Source organism: Chaetomium globosum, genomic scaffold (genome assembly GCF_000143365.1).
Source record: "Chaetomium globosum CBS 148.51 scaffold_3 genomic scaffold, whole genome shotgun sequence".
Classification (NCBI taxonomy): domain Eukaryota; kingdom Fungi; phylum Ascomycota; class Sordariomycetes; order Sordariales; family Chaetomiaceae; genus Chaetomium; species Chaetomium globosum.
Window position 1 is genome coordinate 1,501,513 of NT_165978.1, and position 20,401 is coordinate 1,521,913.

The 20,401-nt window shown below is 57.5% G+C and overlaps 6 protein-coding genes across 6 annotated transcripts; 1 reads left to right on the top strand and 5 right to left on the bottom strand.

Moving 5' to 3' along the window:
- Positions 1–281: 281 nt before the first annotated feature.
- On the bottom strand, positions 282–1,959 carry CHGG_05776 (uncharacterized protein; the record flags this gene model as incomplete). The annotated part of the gene is made up of 4 exons (XM_001221870.1): positions 282–867; positions 942–1,123; positions 1,272–1,751; positions 1,813–1,959. The coding sequence occupies 4 exons, from the start codon at positions 1,957–1,959 to the stop codon at positions 282–284; spliced, it is 1,395 nt and encodes a 464-aa protein (XP_001221871.1).
- Positions 1,960–3,261: 1,302 nt separating this feature from the next.
- Positions 3,262–5,953, bottom strand: CHGG_05777 (uncharacterized protein; the record flags this gene model as incomplete). The annotated part of the gene is made up of 4 exons (XM_001221871.1): positions 3,262–3,291; positions 3,468–3,859; positions 3,922–4,879; positions 5,006–5,953. The coding sequence occupies 4 exons, from the start codon at positions 5,951–5,953 to the stop codon at positions 3,262–3,264; spliced, it is 2,328 nt and encodes a 775-aa protein (XP_001221872.1).
- A 1,823-nt stretch (positions 5,954–7,776) lies between these two features.
- CHGG_05778 (uncharacterized protein) lies at positions 7,777–8,152 on the bottom strand (the record flags this gene model as incomplete). Its single annotated transcript, XM_001221872.1, has 2 exons — positions 7,777–7,996; positions 8,136–8,152. The coding sequence occupies 2 exons, from the start codon at positions 8,150–8,152 to the stop codon at positions 7,777–7,779; spliced, it is 237 nt and encodes a 78-aa protein (XP_001221873.1).
- A 3,157-nt stretch (positions 8,153–11,309) lies between these two features.
- Positions 11,310–14,387, bottom strand: CHGG_05779 (uncharacterized protein; the record flags this gene model as incomplete). Its single annotated transcript, XM_001221873.1, has 1 exon — positions 11,310–14,387. The coding sequence occupies one exon, from the start codon at positions 14,385–14,387 to the stop codon at positions 11,310–11,312; it is 3,078 nt and encodes a 1,025-aa protein (XP_001221874.1).
- A 181-nt stretch (positions 14,388–14,568) lies between these two features.
- On the top strand, positions 14,569–15,371 carry CHGG_05780 (uncharacterized protein; the record flags this gene model as incomplete). Its single annotated transcript, XM_001221874.1, has 3 exons — positions 14,569–14,629; positions 14,696–15,024; positions 15,156–15,371. 3 exons carry the CDS (start codon positions 14,569–14,571, stop codon positions 15,369–15,371), a joined length of 606 nt encoding a protein of 201 aa, XP_001221875.1.
- Positions 15,372–16,313: 942 nt separating this feature from the next.
- CHGG_05781 (uncharacterized protein) lies at positions 16,314–19,874 on the bottom strand (the record flags this gene model as incomplete). The annotated part of the gene is made up of 3 exons (XM_001221875.1): positions 16,314–19,554; positions 19,640–19,718; positions 19,868–19,874. 3 exons carry the CDS (start codon positions 19,872–19,874, stop codon positions 16,314–16,316), a joined length of 3,327 nt encoding a protein of 1,108 aa, XP_001221876.1.
- Positions 19,875–20,401: the final 527 nt, after the last annotated feature.

Sequence of the window (20,401 nt, forward strand, 5' to 3'; positions counted from 1 at the left end):
TATTTCTTTCTTCTTTGTCTGTGTTGTTGTTGACTTTACCGTCCGTTGGGTATTGCCCCGTAAAACTAGCCAAAGGGGCCGAAAACGTAGGGCTGAAGGGCCGGTAACACACGGGATACCCACCCCGTATAACTGCGCTCGTAGTTCCTTCCACGCCTTGCCGGGATGGAGTCTTAGGAGGCAAATTGACCTCGTCGTGGAATGACTGACTCCTCCATGCACGAGACCGACTTGTGTTCCGGCGGCAGATTACCCACTGGAACACAGATTGCTCGAGCCTCTCAGCCGCTGACCAGCTCACTAGACGGATAGCTGGTCGTTTTCTCCAGCGAGCCCGTCACGGCAGCCTCCTTACCTCCAAGCCCCTCTTTACTCTTCTTCGCCTCCTTTTCCTCCTTCCCCTCCATCTCCGCCGCCACCCGCTTCCGCTCCTTCTTGCTCAACTGTATCGCGCCCTTGGCCATCGCCTCCTTGGGCAGCGGCCGAATGATCGGCTGCACCACCCACCACGGCCGCTTACACTCGCGTATCGCGCGGGCCGAGCTCTCCGGATCGGCCTCCTGCTCGGGCGTCGTGGTCGGCATATCCGCCTCGACGCTCGCGCCGCCGGACGCCTCGTACTCGAGCAGGCCCTCGGCGACCTTCTTCTCCACCATGCGGCAGAGGGCCTCGTGGTGGGCCACCTCGCCGAGGCGGGCGCGGGCGAGCGCGGCGCGCACGTCGTGGTGGCGAGAGACGAGGTGCCGCAGCTGGTGGACAGGTGCGGCTGCATGCCGACAAGTTGGGCCGCGATCAACGCCGCGTTGTCCTTGGTGATGTCGCCGCGCCGTTTTTTGGGGCCGTCTTGGTCCGGCAGCGGGATGGCCTCTTCCATCCATGCCGTGTCGTCGCCGGGGAGGAAGAGGGGTCGCCGAGTTGGTGGGGGGACCCCCAAAACGTACTTGTGCATGATGTCCAGGTAGCGACGGAAGACTTCGTCAACGCGCCACCCGCCCTTGCCGTCCTTCCCGCGCCAGTAACCGCGCGGTTCCTGCCCTGCTGGCGGCGGAGCGGCGAAGAAGCCCGGGTTACTGAGGTTGCCTTCGGCACTCATGATGCCGTCCGCTCCGGTCGCGGCGAGACACTAGTAATATGTCTTCATACTGGAGAATGTTCCCGTTGGCAAAGAGCACTGTTTCTCGCGGGAGATTATCGCGCCCGATCGATGGGGTCATTTGCCAGTCGGCGAGACCAGTCAAGTCCCCTTATGGTCTCGTAGACGCCCGATGTACCGTCAAGATGCTCGCGGTGGGTCTGAGGACGTTCTGTGCATACTTGAGCGTCGCCTCCTTTGTCTCGAGGATACGTATCTTGGCCGTAACGGGTATGTCGAGGTTCTCGTGGAGGATCTTGATCAGCTGGTGTATCAAGTCCTGGTCCTCCTGCAAGAACGAGCCGTAGTGGCCCTTCTTGGCGATCCCCTGAGGGCAGCCTAGGTTGAGATCCACCGCATCGCAGTACGGAGCGGCTATCTTCGCCGCGTTGAGGAGCGCCTGTGGATCGTTGGCACAAAATTGTACGAAAAAGGGACGGTCGATAGCGGGGTTGCCGTCGAGGTAGAGTTTATCGCAGTCGGGTTTTGTTGGCTGGAAGTGCTGGTCTCGGTATTTTTGGCTCTCGCTGAAAAGGCGCGCGTGGAACATGGGCGAGTATGCGAGCAAGCCTGACTGCTCGGACTCGGGAAGGAAGGATCGGGAAAGCATACGCCAGGCCTGAGCAAAACGACAGAATTAGCCTCCCCCTTTCCTCCTTCCTTCTCTCTACTCTACTCACAAACTCAGACTGATCCACCATCGGCGCAACAATATACTTGGGCGAGCCGAGGCTCTCATAAAATGCGCGGCCATGCAACTTTGGTTTCTTCACGACATTCGCAGCCGCAACCGCGACTGCAGCTGCTGGTGTCGCATCGGAGGCCATGGAAAAGAGCCTTCTTCTTGGTCGACCGATCGACCACGTCCGCGCGATGGACGCGCGGAATCCCGATATAAAGCCGAGCGCCACTGTCTCGTCTCAGTTGAACGTCGGGTAACGGCAGTAATTCACTGTCGACGTCGAGGTTGAACGAATGGATGTGTTTTCCCAAACTCGGGAATAAAAAAAAAGAGTTATCGCGAAAAACCTTCCGCCTTCTTTGCAAGGCTGAGAGATAGCCCACCACTTTCTCCTTCTAATTGGCCCAAACCCCTCGACAAGGCGGGATGATGCAATTCCCCGCAAAGCCCCTGTCTCCAGCACAGTCTCAATCTAACCCATTTCACACCGTACCCCTAAACACCCACTCCACACACCCAATTACCAACTTGGCAACTCCCCACCCTTCACCCCACGCGAGGACGGATCCCGTGAACCTTTCACCAAGGCTTAATCTCGTATCCAGGCGGACGTGTCTTCCCGGGCGGCCGGGGATGTTTGCTAAGTTTGTTCATTTGTACTTCCACATTCACTCCACTACCTAACTAGACCGATTAACAACAAAGCAGCGACGACGACGATAACGGATCGGACGATGACTATGTAACACCCACACCACGACCGAATGAAAAAAGGAGGGCACTGACTGGAAAATGGAGAGAGGAACAAAGTAGAATGAACCATGATTAGACCTCCCAATGAGATAGAGATGATAACCGCTCCGACACTGGCATCGTGAGAGGAAACTTTTTGTCGCTTAGAAATAAGACAAAAAGAAAAAGGGAAAAAAGACAACATGTTTGTCGTGTGTATGGCCGCCACGCCCAGGAGTCGCTGTGGTTCCCCCTCGATGTCGTCGCCTTTACGCCTTTCCGCCTTTCCACCCTTCGGTGCCGGTCTGGTGAAACAAAATCCCAAACTGTCGCGCCGCTGGAGAGAGAGCGTGGGACGTCTTGCGGCTGGCCGCCCTGCTCGCTGCCGTATTTGGTTCCCCACGCTTGCCCACTCTCCTTCATCCATCGCCATCCACTCATCCTTCTTGGTCTCCAGATAACCTCACCCTACTACTCCCTACTCAACCCAGCGGCCAACGTCGCGGCAGGCTCCGACCGGAAAGGCGTCGGCCAACGACCATAGGAAAAAAGAGACAGAGCCGACTGAGTGTCGTGTGATTAAATGAATCGCTGTGCTGCGCTGTGCATGATTCTAGCCGCTAAAGCCGTCGAGATCGAAACATGAAGGAAAAAAAACGCCGTGACACCGTACTATGCTGCTGACCATGAAACGCCGCGGTAAATGTAAACCCGCTCAAATACACGGCACATGTCGCCGTTCTCCCTGTATCAAAAGGAATAAGAGTAGACGAGGCGAGAGGTGTTGTGCTTTCCGAACCATTCGCCTGTATGATCAGAAAAAGTGCGTGTAAATCTTAGAGTTCTCGTGGACCTCCATTTCCTGCTCAAAACGTTAGGTTGCTTCGTCGACAACATTGCTTCAGAAGCTAAAAGGCATACCATCTTGAAAGTGTTCAGCTCCTCTTTGATCTGCTGCGCCAGCATCGGCGTCAGGCGATTGCACGTAGCAATTTCGCCGCGACGGTCATACTCCTGGCTCGGCCATGTCTCAAAGAAAACAATCCGTGGGCTAAAGGTCGCGTTGCGCTTCGCGCTCTGGGGAGTACCGGGAGCGCTCTTGGTGTCCTGGCGAAGCCGGAGAGCCGAGACAAAGTAGTCCTCGTTTCCGATCGTTACGGTTCCAGTCCGTCTGTGACCGTGCGAGTCCTCGTTAGGGGTGCTAGGTGCGCTCGAGTTGGGAGAATCCGTCACTGATGGGACACTGGGCAAATCAAAAGCAGAGCCCTTAGTCTCTGACGGCCGGGGAGATGGGCTTGAAGAGCCGGTGCGGTCTGAAGCAGGAAAAACAGTCAGTCGAACCCAAACCCACATCACTAGAGATGCCGGTACTTACGCTTCAATATTCCCTTGCGAACGGCAGCCAGGACTTCGGCCCGCTCCTTCTCGCCCCCGACAATACTTTTCCGTGCTCCTGTGCTATCAGTGCCTGAGCTCCCCACCCGTTCCGGCTCAACCGTCGGCACCTTTGCCGCGTCGATCGAGTTCCGCTCCAGACGGGGAAACCCAGTGCCGCCCCCTTGTGCCTTGGGATCGGCGTTTACGTTCACCAGCTCCCGTTCGGCTTCGGCCGTGATCATGGACACGGCGGCGTGGCTGGTTTCCGGCACCGCATCTGCCGCCGGCACCCCAACGACTGACTTAGGTCGAAAAAGCCCGACGAGCGACCGGGTGCTCTTCTTCATGCCACGCCCCATCTTGCGAATCATAATCGAAGCCGAGGATGCCGTGGATGAGATGGATAGGTTGTCTGTTGATCCGTGGAAAAATCTTCCACCTGCATAGATATTGCTCCCGATTCCGGCCGCCTCTTGTCGCTCGGCAATCCGTGCTTGCTCCTCATCGTACGCGTCGTCTTGGTTTCGGTCTTTGTGAAGTTTACCGGCGCCATTTTCCTCACTCTCATCCGCGGCCTTCCTAAACTCGGCCGCGCTACCAAATGAAAATGCCCGCCGAAGTCGTGACGTTTTGCTCTTAGGCCGGCCCCGCTTCTCGTTGATCGCTGTCAATTGCCTGACGGCGGCGCTCTCGAAACGAGGCGAAGACACCACTTCCTGGGCTGCCGAGTCGGTAGCCTCCGCAGGTTGGCCGCTCTCGCCCGCCGTGTCCATGGTCACGGGTTTTGAAAGCGGCGATGAGTTGTTGGCGGCACGTTTGGTGTTCGAGGCATCGGTCGACGAACTCCGCGGCGGGACATTGACGGTGGGTGAAGAATCTTGGTTGGCACCAACCTGGTCTAGGGAAGTAGACATTGTGGGGTTGCCAGTGGGGTCAGAGCCGTTGCGGTTGGCGGACTGGACGGGGGGAAGCGAAACTCGTGTTAGTCTTGAACCGCAGAAGGCAGGGCATAACGTATGATTGGACAATCCGGCCTAAGTTGCGGGCGTGTGAGAAAGAAAATGCGGGATCGAGGAACTTACAGAAGAGGGGTTCACATTTGCCCCAGCGCTTCGGCTACTCCCAGGTTGCTCATCATTGCTTGTTTTGTCGGTGATTTGGGAACTCCCAGTTTTGCCAGCCTTGCCATCCAAATCAGCAGTCTTAGGGCGATTCGATTCTGCCGGCTGCTTCAGGTCGTGCGGGGTTAGGCGGATGGGGAAACCGGGAGAATCCAGCGCGGGCATGCTGCGTCTGCGGACCCTCTTGGTTTCGCCATGGGGCTGGCTTTGAGAAAAGCCCGTATCATCAACCGCGGATACTGAACCAACGAAACTATTCGGCCTATTCAGCATGGCTGAGTGCGACGGCCGCAATTGAGCACCAGTTGCCGCGCCTGCCGAATCCGAACGCAAAGCCGACCGTCTGTATCGCTCGGGGGCCGCCCGAATGGGAGCCGCTGGCGCAAGCGATGGTTGGGTTGATACCCCATTGTTCGTTTGGGACGACCGGGGCGCCGTTGCGGTTCTCCTGGTGCCGGGCACCGGTAGCCCAGAATCGTCACGAGCCCCAACAATCGTTTGCAGCCCCTGATTCGCGGTGCTGGGGAGGTTGGTCATAGAGACACTCGCCGAGTACCGAGAACGGGCAACAGCGGGCTGTAAATAATCGAGGGTCTGGATGGTGGGAACGGCGGGGGAAGAGGATGTTCGTTGCGCCCTGGATTGCTGCCAAGGCGCCGCCGGATTAAGGCTAGGCATGCTCCTAAGGGCATATTGTTGGCCGGCACCTGAGCCGCCATGGTACACCACAGGCGCGGTGACTGTGGAAGGTAAACCGTGGACACTATTCCTGTGAGAGCCTCCAGGTACGTATGATGTTGCCGATTGGACCGGAAGGGACTGCAGCATTCCCGAAGCCGACGATGGCCGGGCCTGAAGCACCGTGACCGTTCCCGACTGCTGGGGGTAGCCTTGTACAAGGGCGGCCATGGTAAATGGCGGCAATTTTTTAACGCAGCCTTGTCTATCCCAGGCCCCGAGGTGTGAGACGTGTGTGAAGATGTCTCAAAGTGAGGTACGAGAAAATTAGGTGGCTCGGGATCGGTAGGATTCCTGCTCGGCACAATGTTAGCTAAAACATTCCACACAGGTTGCGTCGCCGCTGAGTCAAGCAGACCATGCTCGTGGGGTAGCAACGCCACGGAGCTGCTTGTTGCGAGCTAGAAAATGGGGCAGTGGCAAGACCGATGCAACAGGATCACGTACCTGCCGATCTTCGAGAAGAGAGAATGGAGGGCGCGGTGATAGGAAACCTTCAACGGTTGGTGACACAGTAGAATTGAAGGACGCCTGCGACCAGGGGAAAGGGAACAGCCCGTTGCTCGTCTCGGGAGAGCAGTCGTCCACTGTTACCGCGGACGGCCTGTCGGGTTGAGACTTCGTCGGGTTGTCGAAACTAAAGAAGGGAGGAACGCAGCGTCCACTACTGACACCTGCAAAATTGGTCGTTATAGCAAGCACATCGGGAGAATCCAGACGTTGGTGCCGTGGTGGAATTAGGCGGAGCGAGCGAGTCGACCTTTTTTTTTCTCTCGGTTGGTAGAACGGCCCAGAGTGGCCGGTTTGCGTGGGCAGGAAAGCGAGCCAGGAAGAGAACGCAGGGCGGGAACGCACTCGGCGAACAGGCAACGGAGTGGAATGGAAGTCGGGGTGATAGCCGTGACAAGAGAAAACCCAGAAGCACCAACTGCGTAGGAAATCGGCGCGGGGAGAGAATCGAACGAAAGGCGTGGTAGGTGAACAAATGAGGTGAGGCACAGAAGGACGAGGCGGCTCGACGCTGCTCGAGGGGATGAGGCTTCAAAGGGGCTCAGTGCCACCTTGAACAGTACGGTTTGTAAAAGGATAATTTTTCGAATCGGATACCGGGACACGTGGTGAAGTGACAAGACAAAAAGAAAGACTTGAACGATAGGAGGGGATTGGTGATAGGAAACTGAACGAAAGGGCCAGTTTCGATTGAAGGAAGTTTTGGCCAGGACCGTCCCAGCGAGCGGAAAGACAGGCAAACCATCGACAGGCTGGGCAACGGTGGTGCACGCCAGCAGTCAGCCCCTGGAACGAATCGGTGCCTCTTCCCGTCCATCGGCCTGCGGCCAAAATTCCAAGACAAACCTACCATGCAACTCCACCCGACCCACTGGCGCATCAATCTCGCCAGGCGGTAATTACGGTGTCCATACGAAGTTAACGACCTAATGCCTTCCAGGTCTTCGTGGGGTGGTAAACGGCCAGTTCGGTACGGTGTCATTTTAGGGGGAGTCGGGGCGAAGCTCTCCTCACATTCCATCCTCCGTCATCAGTAGCCCCCCCCTGAAGCCATCCATTCTTCGCCTCGGCTCAAAGCTAACCTTGCTTTGATCATCTCATGCTCCCCAACGTTTCGATCCGTTTGCATTTCCTGATCGGCTGCAGGTGGCTCTGTCTCTCATTAGTGACATAATCACTGTGTTTCATCCCCTCTTCTCCATCGGTCAGGTTTTATCGTTTTCACAGGGTCCTTCCTCGTTTTCAACAAGTCTTGTTCCGGATTGTGTTGACAGAGGCCAGAAAACGGGCTTCATGATTGGTTTGGATGAGATGGAAACGAGGCATGAACCCAAGTCGCGCTAGCAGGGCCTCTCCTGCGGCCAGAAGCTCACTGCGTCAGGGGGGCGGAAGGAGCAGCTCGTTTTAATGTTTTTGGCTGGCCGACCGTATCGAGGTGGCTCTTGCATGCGTCTTACGATCCACGCCTGACAAGGCTAAATGATTTAATTCGGATCATCGCCGCACCTTGACGGGACTCTTGAGGCATCTCCAAATCCCCCCCGCGCAGTCTCCCATCTCTCTTTCTGGCGGTGGTGTTTTGACAGTTCTGTTCTTCTCGAATGGAATCCTGCCTTGTCTCGGTTTCGCCTGTTGGAACGGAACCCCACCAGTGCCTGCCAGGTACCCAACGCGCGCGAACTGACAGGCGACGAATCGCGTTTCCTGGCCAGGTCAGAGAGCACACAACAGCCGGAGTCTCGGACTCTCCTCCCTGCAAAGAGACCCCTGCCATCTCGTGTCGCATCCAGAAACTCATCCGGTTCTACCTAACTAGCCTAGTTACGGAGTACTGTGTACATACACAGTAGCAATGGTCATTTTTGCCATTTTCTTTCTTTCCTGTTTCTACAGATTACGGTTCTGGAATTCTGACAACCTTGTTCGAATCTCCGAGCAATGGTGGCAGTGTTCTTGTCTGCGCCGTTATAATTATCGTCAAAAGAAAGCAACGGGCCCTCCTCACTCACCCCTTTTCCCGATGGATCATCTCTACGACCCGTCGAGGTCGCAGGGAGTGCTGCACGGAACAGGAGATCCTACAAACAAGGCAGGCGCCCAACAACAAGCGAAGCACGACTGCAGCGTTTCCGCAACGCTCTCTTCCGGCGCGTGCTGCATCAGTCCAGCAGTCGCTGCCCGAAAGAAGCTGAGTGGCCGGGGTATGAAGTGGGCTCAACCATGAATGCAGCATTTCGCCGGTCTCAAATTTCGGGCCATCGCAATCGCGCAGCAGTTCAAGCAAGCAGCACCAGGCATTAACTAGGTAGGGACCAACGAGTTGCCAGTGCCGAACCCCGTTTCTTAAGCAAGAAATTTGAGCATTCGCAAGTTGGCGACAGGACCCCGAAACTACTGCTTTAACGGTAGCGGTAGCGGCCAGCCGTTTTAATAAGCAATGCCTTGATCTAACCCTGGGGTGTGCCCCATGGGGGAAGTGCGCCAAGATTCGGCCACCCTTGCGATCGCTGCCCTTTCAGGGCTCAGCAGGGATGTCTGCCGACAGACGAATTCGACGAACAACGGTGAAAAGGGTCGAGTTTAGAGTGGAACGAGGTTCCAGCAAGTACGCGGCTGTTACACGAAGAGCTTTCGAGGACAAGCGGCCACACCGGAGGGAGTGCGGCGGAGGCACAACGACCGGACGGACCTCGGACGGTGTCATCAACTCCACATGTTGGTTCGCCGCAAGGTGAAATCGATTTTGGTGTCTGGCAGCCAACCTCCGCTCAAGAATGGGATATCCCGGCTTGAAGCACTTGCCCCAGCACCATCGCCCAACATCTCAAAGCTTGAAATCACTTTATGCTAGTTAGCGGTCGCAGCGGCACGTCTCCCAGAATGCGGAGGACCCTGAGGGGGGGTTAAAAGGGGAAACGATACGCACCAACTTCGGATGTAACCCTCCTCCCTCGCGGGCTGGCGTCTCCATCAGCTACACCACGAGCATCTGGGGTATCGATGTCTTAAAGGACCGGGTTTCAACAACAGCCTGACCAGTCTCACCGCCCGAATTATCTACAATATCGAACTTGCAATTTCACTGTCTACGTACAGGCACAGGCACCAACACGCCATTGCAACGCGGGATGGATCCAGCATCGTCTTCGCAGATCGTCGAAAGGTCTCGGAGCTTCTGAAATATTTTTGACACTGAATGGCAACCAATGCCATGCCAAGCGGACCGGGCGCGAACTTGCAGGTAAAAGTGCCGATTCGTCGCGCCAATCGAGTCAGCCAGCCACCCAGCCACGGATGTTGTGTGTTGTGCACCAGTTGTATCAAAGCTGCCGCCGTTGCCCACTCTCCTGGTATCGCTCCAATGGCCGAGGCCGTCTTCGCCGCCGCCGCCGCCTCGTCCGGTATCCGGCGTCGGGCTGGAGAGGCTGGATGACCAGCCGGGATGCTACCGACGCTCGGGGATCCGCCTCGGTGGGAAAGCGGTGCGACAGACCAAGGCCTGTTTTCCCCTTTCTCTTCGTCTGCATGTCGACGGAAACGGGAGAGATTCGGCCATGGCGACATGCCGGCCATCTATGCAGCACAGGGAACGGGTGCGGACAGGGCATTCCGGTCGCTGAGTGGACAACGGCGTCAAGCTCCGGCAGGTGGAAGACACATACCTCGCTCGACCACCTTTCTAACTTTACCTTAACCGTATTCTCATACATGGGCAGACGTCGGCTACCAGCAGGGCTGATGAGGTAGTTAGGGAGCACCGTATCTGTGTTGCCAGAGAATATGCGCACCGACGACGTTAACTAAAACAAGGCGGCTCCCGAGGACCCGTTCTCGGATAGTGGTCTGCAAGTTGATGATAGGCCGGCTGAAGAGTCGTCGTCAGCATGGCCTGTCGGGTGACACGACTGTTGTTTCTCGGCGTCACCGCTGTTTTTTTCTTCAAACTCTGTTGAGGACGAAGGAGTTAGAGGAAGGCTGCCAAATTGTCGGTAACGGTACGCTGTACAGTACGAAGTTACAGGTGGGTAATATCCGTAAGTTACAGCCTCCATCGACTGTGTTTCAGGTGAATCTCAGGGGCCCACTAAATGCCAAGCCTGCCCACCCCGGATTGGACACACCGGAAATGGCTTCTGGAAGTTCAAGCACAGAGCCCGAAGCCACTGCAAGCTCCCGGAATGGTGGCGTCCATGTCCATCTCGGTGGTTGCGATCCGGCAACGGCAGACGAAAGATGAAAAGGCTGAAATGGCATCACTGCCAACGCGCACAAAAATAACCACACACCTACTCCACAGGATGGGGTCACTCTTGCTTTGTCCAAACGTTCTCATGTCACACCGGGACCAAGCTCATGGAAGAGCAGAACGGAAGCCTCTTTTCGCCGATTTACTGCTTTTGGCCGCCAGCAGTCCATTTTCAATGCCCTATAACTACCTAAGTTAACCAGCTGCCCCGCCCGTTCAGCCAGCCTCGCGTTGTTGACGTGGCCGCCGCACGAAATTAGTTCGGCGAGGGGAAGCAAGCCGAGTGGGCGGTGGACTTCGACTCCCCCCCTTTTTCAACAGCCGCGCTGAGACCTCCAAACACGTCAATTGAGAGACATGATACGTGGGAGTGCCGAGGAACCACGAGTTTTCGAGGAACTAGGAGCTCTATCGACCAGGTGTTAAATACCAATCAAATGAAACAGGAAAATAACGACCAATCTCCTGTTCGGAGGTGTTCCTGCGAAACGTGGGCCGAGCTGTGCCATGTATTCCGTAGCCATTTGCGATCAGTGCCCGAGTCAAGGGATGAGCGCAGGTTCGATATCAGGACGGCAAGAAACTCGACGGATAGACAGATATCTCGCTAGTAGCCGAATACTCATAGCCCCATTGCAATGAATCCCCAAACCGAGAAAAGCAAAAAAAAAAGCCCAGCAACTCGATCGATTTGATAACAATGGTATCACAATTTACAATCTCCCCTTTACCTGCTCCACCAGCAGGTCATCCACACCACCCTTCAGATTACTACCCATCAACCCGACCCCGCTTAGCAAGTCCCGGCGGCGACCTCGAGCGCGAGTTGCTATAAACCCGCCTGCGCTTGCCACCGCCATCACCACCACGGCCACGGCCCCCACCCACCGGGCTCCTCACCGGCGACCGCGACCTGCTCCTGCTATCCCGCCTGCCCCTATACCCATCATTTCGATCCCTATACCCCCCACGACGACGACGACGACCACCACCACCACCACCATCACCATACCCATCCCTCACAGCACCGTCACCACGTCCTACCCTCGGCGGCGGCGGCGGTGACCGCGACAAGGAACGTGAGTAAGAATCCCGTCCCCGCTCCCCACCCCCACCCGCCGACGGCCTCCCCCGTCCCAACGGGATCGGAGACCTCGACCTCGAGTCCCGTCTCGCCACAGGCGACAGCGACCGGCTATACCGCCTAGCCCTCCTAGCCGGCGGCGGGCCGGGGGAGTACTCCTCCTCGGGCCGGCGCCGCTTCGCCGGGCCAGCGGGGCCCCCTCCGGCAGAATTCGCAGCAGCGGCGGCAGCTGGCGGCGAGCGTGATCGGGATAGCGAGCGGGAGTAGGACCTCCTCCTGCTGCTTACGCTCCGGCTGCGCGTGAGCGGCCTGCCGCGCCGGACAGGCAGCGGGGAGCGGGAAACGGAGCGCGTCGGGGAGCGGGTGTAGCTGCGCCCGCGGCCTCTGGCTCCCCCGCCGCCGCGTGCCCGGTTTGGTGTCGGGCTCCGGCTTGGGCTGCGGCTCCGGCTCGGGGTGCGGCTGATACTGCGACGGCTGCCACGTCCCCCCCCACGGGCTGTCCGCCGCGGGGAGCCAGAACGGGAGAGTGAGCGGCCGCCGGTTGAGATGGAGCGTGTGTAACTGCGGCGGCTGGGGCTGCGGCTGCGGGTGTAGGATCTGTCGTCGCGGCCTCTGCGGGGCGGGGTGCGGGACATGGAACGGCCGCGGTCGCGGTCGATTGCCCTGCGCGGGGTCCTCGAGCGGGACCGGGAGGAGTAGGAGGAGTATGAGGAGTAGCTCGATACGGATTCGGAGTCCGAATCGTCTGCCGCGGCTGCCGCTGGAAGGGCGGGCTTGGGCATGTTGGCGAGGAAGGTACGCATCTCGTCGGTGAGGTAGCCGATCTTGATGGAGGTGAAGTAGTTGATAGCGAAGCGGATGTTGCGCGGGTTGTCGTGTGGGAAGATGCCCTGGAAGCTGGGCTGCAGCACATCTTCACTCATGCGCGCCTTGAGCTTGACCGTGCCCATGTTCTCCTGAAGGTCTTCAAACAGAATCCTAACGAAAATACGGCTTGCTGCCGTCGTCTCGTCCTGGTTGAGATGGATGACGGAGAAAACGTGCCAACCGATCGAGTCTGACGCGAGTAGGTGGCCGAAGAACCGGGCAATGTTGCGTAGTTTGTTGGTCTCGTAGCGGTGGATGGTCGAGTAGTACTTCATAAACGCCTCCTCGAAAAGCTCCATCCACATCCGGTTCAACCGAGCAAATCGCTCTCCCAGCAGACCCATGAACTTCAGATACACCTTTTCTTGGGCGCACGACTCGATGATCATGGACACCAACTCAGGCTCCTGGCCGGGAGGGAGCCGCAGCTTCATCAGCTTGTGTGCAGCTTCCTCGGGGTCAGCGCTCGACTGGATGGTGAGGTAAATGGTTCGCCTGAGGTTGACGAGGTCAGCGTTGCTTTGATCCTTGATCTCGATCGCCTTTTGCTCCTCATCTTCGGCTTCCGACTCGCTCTCCGACTCGTCCTCGTCGTCTTCATCGTCGCTTCCCTCGCCTAAAATTTCCGCTTTCAATCGCTTGTATTCCGCCTCGTTATTCTCCCAATCAGGATCAAATTTGAAGACGTTTAAGCTGTCCTGGGTCGCGATCTCGTCATCTAGTCCGACCCGATGCGTGATCTGATCCTCCTCTTCAACCAAGTCCAGCTCCTCCTTGATCACCGGATTGTCCTTGTACTTGTCCTTGCGCACCTGGAAGAGAACCTCGATCATGTACTGCGTCCGGCGATCGATGTCGGCTTCGTGGAGGATGTTCCGGAACTGATCAAACACGACATTGGTGATCCTGGGCGACATCTCCTCCAGGAAGAGGCCAACTTCGCGCATAAGTCCCACAGCAATCTCGACGCTGTCGTCGGTAGGCTTCCTCAATAGTAGAAGGAGGATCTGCGCGGCAAGCGTCTCGTGTACCACCTGGTTGTTTACCAGATGAGCAATGAACATGGTCGAGGACAGGCAGACGGCCTTGTCGTTCCGCTTGAAGGCCTTCCGAAACCGCATGATCAACCGCTTGATCAGCAGCTCGCCCACTTGCGGTAACTTGGTGTTGCAGATGGCCGCTAGGCAGGCGTAGATCGGGGTGAAGGGCAAACTGGCATGCTGCGCCTTCAGCAGGCTTTGGCAGAACAGGCCCCGACCGCGGATGAGGTTCTCGCCGAAGAGCTCGGGCACGACAAACTTGATATTGGCCGTGTTAACCTTGTTGACGAGACCGTTGATGGACTTCTTCAGAGCATCCCATGCCATGCGCTGGTATTCCTTGGTGCTTTTATCGGTGATGGCGGCCTGGAGAGCGCGTAGCTTCTGAGGTGGCAGGTAAACGCCCTGGCTGCGCAGGTTCAAAAGTTTCTGATACTCGGCCCGCGCATCGGCCAGCTTCTCCTCCTCCGTCTTGACCGGGGCGACTGGTGGCGGCGTGCGCTCCTTCTTGATGGGTCGGTACCTGTCGGCATCGCGTCGCGCGGGAGGTGGCGAACGTCTTCTTGGGGGGGACCTAACGGGGGATCGATCGCGAGAGCGGGAAGGAGAACGATCGTGGGGGGGCGACGAGTGTCGTCGAGGAGATATGGGGGATCTCGTGGGAGACCTGTCGCGAGAGGGGTCGCGTGATGCATCTCGAGGGCGCGGGGAGATATCGCGTGGTTCTCGGGAATCTCGGGAGCCTTGAGATAGAGACCGCTCACGGCGAGGGCTCGGAGACGGACGGCGGTCAATGGGGGATGGTGATGGGTCATCCAAATGGTGGCGCGCAGGCGCCTCTGCCTCCGCCGTCGCCATTTCTTCCTTCGTCAAACAGAAAGTCTCCTTCCTGAAAAGAGCGAAGAAAGCGCACCCTGTCTATAGACTGGGATAGATGCGAGATGCCGAACTTTGAATAGAGGGCGATTGACCAGGTTGTTCGGAGGTCAGGTGTGATGATGTCTTCGCAATCAGAAGCAAGCAAGCCAAAGCTAACAAAATGTTATTTGACCAGGAGGCTGGTGCAACCAAGGCTTGCTTCGGCGAGGCTCCACCGGCGGGTTGCCTGCCGGGGTCTAGCGGCTGAACGCGCTAACGCGAACCCCTGACTACATTTTTGGCGGAAGGTCACCGTGGCGCAACCGGAAGTCAGTTGTCGCGGGACCTAGATGAGCTTCATTCAGGCCATGTAATCTGTAATCCACCACCAACGATTGCCCGCCCACGTCAAAATCGCGCTCGCAACAACACCTCCGAACCATCAATCCATCCCTTCCAACCCTCATTCAACAATGGTGAGCCAACATCTCCCAACAATTCCACCGCGAAGCATGAAATAGAACCAGCGCAACTAACCAACCCGCCCAAACCACAGCTCGACAAACTCGTCGGCCTCGCCATGCTCGTGGCCTCGTCGGTCGTCTTCCTCTACTACACCATCTGGACCCTGTTGATGGTAAGCATTACCCTCCCAGCCATATACCCCCCTTTCATCACCCACCCATCCCAACTCCCAACCTCCCCCCCAACTCCCCCTTTTCCACATCCAACCAACCACTAACCACCCCCCCTCCCAAAAAACAACAGCCCTTCGTCGACTCCGACCACCCCCTCCAGAACTTCTTCCCGCCCCGCGTGTGGGCTATCCGCATCCCCGTGATCCTGGTCCTCCTCGGGTGCGCGGTGGTGGGCTCCTTCCTCAGCGTGGTGATGATCCGCAGCAACCGCAAGAAGGCGGCCAAGGCCAAGGCGGCGGCTGCTGCTGCTGGGGCGTCGGGGGCGGCGGGCAAGAAGAAGGCTTGATTGATTGGGTTTTCGATGCGTGTCGGACTCGTTACCTAGGGGGTAGGTTTTTGGGGAGGGGATTAAGGGGGCTATTTATGCGGCATGGGGGAGACAAGAAAAAACAATTAGGTGTACTACTTTGTAAGGGGGTTCTGTTCATGGATGGCTGGGGTTGTGGGTGGGCTGGCGCGCATGTGTCTGTTCATGATATCTGGTGTTAATTCCGGCGGTAGGAGCTGTAGGGGGTTGTTGGGATGGAGGACGATGGGCGACGAAAGGAACCAGGTGTAAGAGCGCTCGACGAATAAAAACATAAACCACCAACTTCCTCGAACGGCTCTCCTATCAAAGAGACCGCTTGGTGTCATCCAGTTGATGAACACCAAGATTAAGCTAACATTGTTCTCAACGCTTTGAGCTGTGCCTCGAGTTATTATTTCCTATCCTCCATCACTACTCGGACAAACGCGAGCCGGGCACATGCATACACTTGATAGGTATCTAAGGTATCTACTTCCCCTATTCAACATCCGCTATTAAATCAGCCAGACCAGCCTCGGCCGCTGCACCATACTCGCCAACGGTCAAACCCGCTCGAGAACAGCAATCAAGCAGCAAGAATCCCGGTAACCCAATCCGAACTGACCAAACCCTGGCGGAATCAAGGCGCCAAAACCCAAACAGCGGAGTGGAGTGAGAGACGACTTCAACGATCTCCAACGATTACCCTCAGGGTACGATACCTCTCTGCCCAATGCTAATGCAGCGAAAGTGCCCAGATAATCCAATGCTAATCATCGTCTCTCCATAACGAATGGGATCCGTCGCATAACGCACTCGTGTGTTGAGTTGGTAGGTTCGAGCGTCCAATGCGTAACGCGTACCAAGTGAACGCAAAAGGGCACCAGCGCAAATAAAACATGCATGCGAAACGCCCCAGGACGGAGCCGGGGTAACCCCTTAAACCCTCTGGTCCGCAAAATCAAGCACCTCGCAATCGTCCTCAAAGAACCCATCATCATCCTGCGTGAGCGCCGGGCCCCGCCTCCGGCGCGTCGTGACCACAATCTGCGCGTCGTCATCCCCGGTCCGCTGTAGGATCCTTTCCATTGCAGACGCCGGGAGTGCGCGCGAGGCATCAAGTGGCGGGTTGAACGAATCGGCTTCTGGAAGTTGGGGTATGCCGAGGTCGAGCTTAGTTGCCTCCATCGCCTGGCCGAAAGCCCAAGCGTCAGATGCCCCCGCAGGAGTCGACGCGCCACTTTGGGTTTGGGACGGCCGAGCTCCCTTCTTCCGGCGCGGAGTGGGTTCTGATGCGGCCTCGTCTAGCGAAGTTGCTGCCATGAGAGCAGTGAGGGCCATCTCTTGTTGAGGCACCTCAAACTCATACAACCCCACCCGCTTGTCAGTGTGGAACGGCTGGTAGGGCGCGCTTGACTCTATTTCGGCCTGAGGAATGGAAGACTCGGCGCTCGGGTCGTGGACGCGTGCCCGTGACCTGGGCTGGTTGAGCACCATGGTGTTGGTACCGGCATCCAGATGCTCAATATCCAGGTACTCGTCAGGATCAAGCATGTTCTTCACTAGCGGGGACAGGACATCGTCCGGCAACAATGGGACCTGGAAGTCTTTGTATCGCGAGAGACGCTGCGTACGCCTGTTGGCACCGGAGGATGTGATCCTGCTCTTAGTCGAAAACATCCGAACGAGGCCGCCGCCCAGGACGAAGAGTGAGTGGCTTGTCTTCTTAGAAACCCAGAGCACGCACGACGGCTCGGGTAGGGAGGTCGAATGAGGAAGCGAGACTCTGTTCTCCCCCGTGTGGCGAAGCTGGCTGATTGCGTTGCCAGTCTTGCCCAACGAATGGCTGATACTGGCGGCGATGACCTTCCCGCCATGCGTGGCATACTCACCGATGGCTGAGCCTGTGGCCGGCGGCGCGTTGGAGTTGCTCCTACGCTGGCGATTGATGAGCGGGCGCGCGACATCGCGGACGGAGCTTAGTGCATTTGACGCAATCGAAGCTGCCGTAGCTGGAGCTTCCGGGGCCGCAGCCTGGACCTCTTGGGTTCTCCGGCGGCGGGGTGGAGGCCATGTAAAGGCGCTTGACGGTAGATCCAATAAGTGGACGGTGCCTCGCTCTGTGACCATCGCCAGACGCTCGCCATTCGGGCGTGCCCAGGCGACCTCGACAATGCGTGCCACAGTCATGCGAGAGAACTGGGCAATCTGACGTACCCGCGGGCCGCCAGGAGGCGATCCGATAGCCTGTAGAGGCGAGGATTTTGTGTATTGAATACGCATCAAATCCCATACGCTCTGCACGTCGCCTTTGCTGCTCGCACTAAACAGAGCAAGGCCAGACGGCGAAAACGAAAGAAAGCTGCAGCCATGAGGGATGGCAAATGTGGTAACTGGATGCGGGTTTACCGAGGAGCAGAGACTCTCAATATCTAAAATCGAGACCAGACCTGGCTCCTTCACAATCGGCTGGGAAACTGTCCCATGAGTCGGTGGGAACTGCGAGGGATCCGGCCGTACACCACCTGTTCCTCCCCAGCCTTGGGGGGCGAGGGTTGGTGACTGCGGTGGCTGATTCGTCTGCGGGTTCCAATAATTGTTCCAGGCCTGCCAACCCTGCTTGCCAACCCATTTCGCACCCTGAATCAGTTCTTGGGTGGCATCCCTCATGATCTTGTTCATGACACTCTCGGGAAGGGGAAGGTCGAGTTCGGCAGCGGCGGGCGGCAGCTGCGGTGGCGTCACAGACGCCAGGCCGGGAGCACGGCCGACGACGGGTACAGGGACAGACGCTCTCAACGCAATCTGAGAGGACGGTGTGGCAGGGCAGTAAGCAATCCATCTGCCGCTGACGCTAAGGATCGCAACTTGCGGCCGGGGGCGTGGAGGAGCGGGAGAACGGCCTCTCTCGGGCTCCGGAGCCGCCTCCCCCTTGAGTGGTTGCTGGAGGGTCGTCCAAACCTTACCGTGGCAGTAGAAGTGAGGCAAGTGCTCGTCGGCGGCTGGTGCCTGGCGGTAGATCCAGCACTCGCCCGTGACGCCAGACGATACAACGATGTTGCCGCCATCGGCAAGCACATGGAATGCGCCGCTCGGTGAAGGAGCCTTGAAGCTCGGGCTTGCGATGGGCGACTTGAGGGGTATCTTAGGCGCCTCAAGAAGAACGCTCACCTGGCGACCAGTTTTCAGCGAGAATACCTCGACTGTTGTCTGGTACGACTCGACGTAGCCAGGGGCAGTCCGGTTGCCAATATTCCTGGCTGCAGGATCCGGACTAGCGTTACTCATAGCCTCGGACCTGTCGGCAGAAACCGCATCGTAGTCCCCTTCGACGTTGACTTCCGGCAGCGGCACGGGGATGGTCGGGCCATGGATGACTACCGCAACCAGAGGGAACAGCTCAGAGTGCTCGGGTGTCCACGGCAGAACCTTGGCGTGATACACGCCTCCGCGCAGTCCCTTAAGACTGGCAGCTCTCTCGAGGCCCCGTTTTCCAACCGAGAATACCTCGAGCCCTCCCTCATACCCGGCTAGAACCACGCTGTCCTTTCCAGGGGCGCGATCAGCATCATGCGCTGAGAGGGTATCAAAGCCAAAATAATAGCCCTTCTCGCCTGCATTCATGCCAGACTGCTGCTGCATATTAAGATCAAGAGCAGGCACACCGTAAAAGTGCGGCTGTGGTTGATGCGGAAGCGGCGGGTTCGAAACAGCCCTAGCCTGGGTGTAGTGCGAGTGCATCGAGCTGCGTCTCGCTGCCGCTGCGGCGAGATGAAGATGGGAGTCCGGGGGGGAGTATTGGTTGTCCAGGTGGAAACTAAGTGGCCGGCGGCCAGCAGTCGGCGGAGAAGCCGAGGCTGGATGGTAACCAACAGCCGGTCTCGGCGAGGACCAGCCGGACCGCATACCGCGCGTGTCCTCGTATGAGGAGGGCGCCGTGGGAGGTGACTCCCCGGCCAGGTTGATGAGGTTCCCCGGAGACCCAGCCATGCCTGCACCGAGCCCTCTTGCCCATTCTCTTGTGCGCGGCGAGTTGCTTGTTGCGTAAGAGGTCGATGAAACAGCGTCCAGCATCGGCGAGGTGATGTGGTTATCGTTCGACGACAGGCTAGAAGGATTCATCTCTGGAGTGATAATAGGCGAAGGGTTGGAAGAAGAATCCTGGGTGGTGGTCTCGTTGCTGTGACGTGGGTTAGTGATAAGATCCCAAGACGAGGCGGTAAGCTAGCGGGGGGCCACTCCATCAAGGGGATGAGAGAACCTACGAGAACTTAGCACCATGTTTTGTCACCGCTGCGACCACGCCGCCGCCTTCTTTGCCATTCTTCCGGTCCTTCTTAGAGCCTATTGCAAGATGGCAGGTCAGCCCGCAGTCCTCAAAACATAGAGACCGCTTCTGGGTCACTGTAGATATTGTTCAAGCAGAGTAAGTCTCCGGGGACGCTGCTGGGGCGTTGGAGAAGTTGAAAGCCTGATGAAAGAGCCAAACATACCCGGCATGAATGGCAACCAAGGGAAGAAAACGAGCAGCGGCCTGCCCGAGAGAAAGGAGCAGCGTCAGTCCGGCTTTGGGCGGAAGGCGGTGCCAAGGAGAAAGCGGTATCGGGGAGATCTATGTGTTCGACGGCAAATAAAGCGGCTATAATATGTTTGCGGTCGGTTGTAGAACAGATGGGAAGCCCAGCTTGTCGGGCTATATGCGCGGAAGCGATGTCGGTTGGGACAAAAGAGCGGTAATTCTAAAGGCACTGCCTACGTGAAAAGGGGGGTTCTTCTAAGACCAAGAAGAAACAAAAAAAACGCCGGGTATGCAGAACGGTGTAAAGAAAAGAAGAGCTCCCCCTGTCTTAAGTGGTTGGTTCGTTATTGACAATAGTAAGTGCAAAGCTTCGCTTGTTTCGATCAGTAGAGAATGGCGGGATACTGATGGATGTGTCAACAGGCCGGTGTAAGGTTGCTGCTGGCTGCTGGCTGCTGGCTGCTGTGACTCGGAGCGAGGCCGCTGGGGGGGATTGACAGGTGCAACC